The 5,000-nt window shown below is 37.0% G+C and overlaps 1 protein-coding gene across 1 annotated transcript in view; it reads left to right on the top strand.

Moving 5' to 3' along the window:
• LOC138007551 (ras-related protein Rab-21-like) overlaps positions 1-5,000 on the top strand; it is a 9,315-nt gene that overhangs the window by 2,682 nt on the left and 1,633 nt on the right. The window contains exons 4-8 of the mRNA XM_068854528.1: positions 359-410; positions 2,736-2,799; positions 3,062-3,116; positions 4,252-4,340; positions 4,932-5,000. The exon at positions 4,932-5,000 is cut by the window's right edge and continues 1,633 nt beyond it. Of these exons, the coding sequence (XP_068710629.1) occupies positions 359-410; positions 2,736-2,799; positions 3,062-3,116; positions 4,252-4,340; positions 4,932-5,000 (329 nt within the window). The remainder of the gene's footprint in view (positions 1-358; positions 411-2,735; positions 2,800-3,061; positions 3,117-4,251; positions 4,341-4,931) is intronic.

Raw genomic sequence — 5,000 nt, 5'->3', positions numbered from 1 at the left:
GACAGCTTGTGTTTGCTAGCTATTTGACCTTGCATGTGTACTTAAACCCCCTGCCGATGGTCTCTGTAGAACTGAGCTGCTGTGTTACCTTCCCTTAACTTGTGAACACTGAAAACATGTTAAACAACACCTGAACTGCTTCAACCGACAAACCCTGGAGCCCTCATTCGCAAGGAGACAAGTGACAGGACATATGCATGCTTGAAATCTTTGTTGACAGCAGTTCCCAGTGATGTCTGCTTCAACCAAGAAAACCCCTAAAAATTAAGCGTGCTTGTTAAAATGTTCCAGTGGTGCTTGTTGTTTTTGGAAAAGTCCTTCACATTTGATTTAATGTCATTTTCTCTTTTTTTTCCAGCAATGGTGCAATTCTAGTCTATGACATTACTGATGAAGACTCTTTCTTTAAGGTTAGATTGACTTTGTAGATGCTGCATTGCCTCTTTGGTATCATATCTTTGACATGGAGGTTGGACCTAAATATTTTAGGGTGGTGCTGATTTTCAAACTTCTTATTTTTGTTGTCTCTTTAAGACAGTATGCATGCTCTGATTGGCTAATTTATTGGGCGGTATTCTACATGTACCTTTTGGCCCACTAAATTTGATACAACTAATATTGATGCAGCAGTAAATGTTAATGTTGTTTATGTGAAATAAACTTTTGAAACTGTTTGAATCTTGCATGCAACTTTTTCAAGAAGCCCATAATGTTAATGTTACAGTAGTGGTTTAAGATTTTTGCACATACAGTCATTTTGTTACAGTTGAACTTTCTGCTTTACTTCGACTACTTTTCATTACTTACTTATTAACACAAAGATATACTAAATATCTTGCAAACTTTGTTTCCTTTGTCCACGCTGTTTTTTTCTTGTTAATTTATGGCCTGCGCAAGCACTTTGCACTTGGGCCATAAATTAACAGAAAAAACTTAGTCCGTAACTTACATTATTATTCCACTATTATGCCATTTCATCATATTTGGTCAAGAGACCATGCAAAATATGAGATGGTAATACACTGTAGTGTCTCGGTTTGACGGGTTGAGAACAGGGCAAATACAGACGGAATGGGAGTTTTTCAATGAAAGAAATATTATTGTTTTTTAGCAAGATGCAAAACCTGAGAATTTAGCTTGTCATCACTTGTCACTCATCATTTTGTTTTATCCAATCAAATAAAGATCTTTGGCTGGCTTTTTCTGCTGTTTACATCGTTCACACCTGCCCTGAAGGACAGATGGTGCATTTTTTTCCAAACACTCTTACCAAATAAAATTGAAGCAAAATAATGCCTTTTTTGTAGTGGAATAAGAAATCTCTTATTCAATGATTTAACATATAATACTCGCAGACATTTTGCGCATTGCTTGTATTTTTCCTTGCCCTTGCAGGGCTCAGAAAAATAGTTTATTTATAAGCAACTTGCAAAATATCCATGTGTATTATATGTTAAACCATTGAATAAGATGTATTTAGTATAAATACACAGGTGATTATAGAAAATCGTGCGCTCTCATTGGCTCGCTATCTCAGATTATCAGCCGATAATCACCTCGACATACAAAATGGCTGCCAGTAATCGTTTTGCCACTGTAAGTGAAGATGATTTTCGCGTTGAAATGTTTTTTTTTCTCTTTTTTGAAATAATCACCAGTGTATTTATACTAAAACAATTATTCGCCTCAGGCTCAGTGATTATCGGTGATTATTAAATTCTCAACCTCGGATAATGCATTTCGCATGCTCTGATTGGTTCACTCAATCTCGGTTATCAGCTCATATACCTTAGTTTGACCTTATATGGTAAATAATTGCGCTAAGCGTTGCAAAACTAATTTTTTTTTTCGCTGGAAAGCGAAATTTCGTTTTAAATAAAGCCAAAAAAGAAAAGAAACTTTTTTGTGTGGAAAGTTTGGATCAATTCCGACGTTTAGAAGTACGCGAAAAGGCAAGAAATGTTTTTGTGATGAGCCTACATAGGTCTTACACAACATCGCATCTTTATCAAGTTTTCTCGATTTTGCTCTGATTTTCCCACTTTTTTCGCTCGTATTTCTTACTTCCAAATTTTTGGAGTTTAAGGAATTTAATAAATCAATTATTCCATTCGCGCTTGTTGGATATGAGAGTGGTTATAGCCAACTCGGCCCTACGCGCCTCGTAAGCTATTTACCATCTCATATCCAACGCGCGCTCATGGAATAATTGTTAAATATTCACCTCGACTTCGTCTCGGTGAATATTCACCGATAATCACTTCGCCTTCGGCGAATAGTTGTTAAGTATGGACCAAGAAAATGAGGTTGGTAAGTGGAATGTAATGACAACTTCCTTAGTTTCTGTAATGTAAAAATGATAAAAAAGGTTCACTGTCAGTTTAGAGCACATAATTGAACATTTATTTCTACATTTACAGCTTCCATTCTTGTTTGGGTGGTATTCACTTAATTAAAGGCAGTGATATTTTACAGAAATAAGGGCAGAGACCCACTATGATCCAACTGTCTGTCCTCAAGTGAAAGGACAAGTCCTTTAAGTCTGAGTAAAGGTTGCTCCTGGAGACATGGTTCAATTTTGCAAGTAACAAACATAATTTCACACCATGTCAGTTTTACTCGGTGTTCAATGCTGAATGCATGGGCATGGTTACGTTATTGTCATGTGTCATTTTCCAGAGTTTGGTTTTATTCTTTTTGTTTTATGGAATGTGTAATCTACATATGTATTCCAGGTTAAAAACTGGGTAAAAGAACTTAAAAAAATGCTAGGAGAAGATATAGCACTTTGCATAGCAGGTAGGCTATGAATTTATATCATTCTGTTCTTGTGCTATGTACATAGGCAGGAGAAAATAAAGGAACCTGTTTTCACCAGTGAAACAATGTGTGACAGACTGGAGCTGGAACTTTGGCAAAGTTAAACTTGACACATTTTTGAGCGACTGCAGCAACTTTCCTTTTTAATCTTGTGTTACATGTCAGCAGTTAGCTTGTGTTTAGTGCCTTGTTGTTGGCGATCAAAACAGTTTTAGCAATTTGGACTATATATTTATTTTAGGAAATAAAATTGACCTTGAAAAAGACAGACATGTTGATGCTGCAGAGGCAGATGCGTAAGTTTCATCCTGTTGTTCTATATTTAGCTAATGAATGCTCCTCCGCAGAGGTTACCTCTTTTTTTTTTTTTTTTTTTTTTTTTTTTTTAACCAAAAACCTCTCTTACAGAAACTGTGACCCTCAGTCAATGCATTTTTGTTTTGAAAGCATTGGCCTTCAAAAAGTAGTAAGCAAATGACTAAAACATACCTAGAGTGACCATCAATCACATGGGCAGATCCATTAGCATGAAAAAGATCAATGATTTGCCAGAACTATCGAGAGATAGGGCCAAAGATTTTGTGTGTAAATTCATTGTATTTCCAGTCTCAAATGCTATATACAGTTTGATTGGCCTGTTTTGTATACTACAAATACCTCTTCCTTACCGTTACCTAGTTCGAAGGCCATGTCACACACTTTTTTCCCAATGCCATAATTTAACTGAAGAAACAAGAGGTGGAAACTCTTAGAATACAGTCGACCAAAAGTGTTAATAAGATGTTTTTAAATTATCCCTTTGTTTGTCTGCACACCGTGATTGGCCAATTAAGAAGGCTGTATTCTATAGAACAGTGCACTTATTAAAAGTTTGCAATGTCATTTTTTGCAGGCCACACTGTAAGTTGTGGCTCCTTGTATTCAGGGTCCTAATGCTTGGTTAACCCATTGACTCCCAGGGGTTCCCCATTGACGAGTAAAATCGTCTGGCGTTAGACAGAGTAAAATACTAAGTCTGGCCGGTTTTGGCTAGTTTGGACGTCAAAGGGTTAATTAATTAATTGAACCAAAAGGAAAAAAAAAAACCGGCTGTAACTTCTGGTGCAGTTCTCAGTAAGATGTGCATATCCCAAAGTAATTCAATCAAGCAGGAAGTCAGGTGGGCTGCACTTTAGCCTGCTGAATTGACCAATTGGAGTGCTTGTACCATCTGTAAGTTATGTATATCAATGTTGTGTTAGTTACTGTGCTTTGTCTTGATTCTAAACTTTGCCTTTTTATTTTTATGGCTCTTGTTCTTGCAACTAGTACCATGTATTGAAGTAGAAAAAACACTGTTTTTTCTTGTAATAATATGCCCTTTAAACCTGGTTTGGATATGACCAACAAGTGAAGGTTCTTTATTGTTGTTGTTGTTGTTATTTTTACTAGATATGCTAAAACTGTAGGAGCAAGACACTTCCACACGTCTGCAAAACTTAACAAAGGCATTGAAGAAATGTTCTTTGAACTAACAAAAAGTGAGTTGAACCATTTTAGGCCAGTGATTCCTCTGTATGAGGAGTCATGTAGGCAGTGTGGTTAAGTAGTAAGGGTACCAGACATGTAACGCACAGCTCTCTTGTGCTAGTTAAGTAGCTTAAGTTGTTCTGGGTGATCATTGTAAAAAGCCAGCTGGTCTGCTTCCCACCAGTTTGTATTCTTAAAAAAAAGATTTCTTTTGTTTATATGAATAACCAGTATTTTTCATTTGCCCTGAAGATCCCCCAGGGGAGTGGTCGTTGAAGTATATTGTTTTCATTATTGTCGAGTGCTAGCAGTCCCTTCTCAGTCAGTCGCCGCCCTCTTTAGTCACGCAAGCAAGCCGAAGGGAGAATGGGGAAAGACTGCAAGCTCTCTCGCTTTCTCCCCATTCTCCCTTCAGCTCGCTTGCGTGACTAAAGAGGGCGGCTCGACTGACTTAGATGGGACTGCTCGCAGTGTAATTACAATCTCTGCCTTTTGCATGCAAATCATGGTTTAGAATCACCAAAATGGAAGCGAGCATTTATTACACCTTTTAACTTGTAAGTAAATAGTTAGATTATACGTTTTTTTCCTTTCTCTTCAAGAAATGTTGGACAGACAGGAAAAAAGTGAACCTAAAGATGGTGTGGTGGAGAAAGGAAACAACAGACGAA

The sequence above is a fragment of the Montipora foliosa genome, chromosome 6 (assembly GCF_036669935.1).
Source record: "Montipora foliosa isolate CH-2021 chromosome 6, ASM3666993v2, whole genome shotgun sequence".
Classification (NCBI taxonomy): domain Eukaryota; kingdom Metazoa; phylum Cnidaria; class Anthozoa; order Scleractinia; family Acroporidae; genus Montipora; species Montipora foliosa.
Note: the sequence above shows the minus strand (reverse complement) of the source record. Positions and strands in the feature narration are given on the sequence as shown.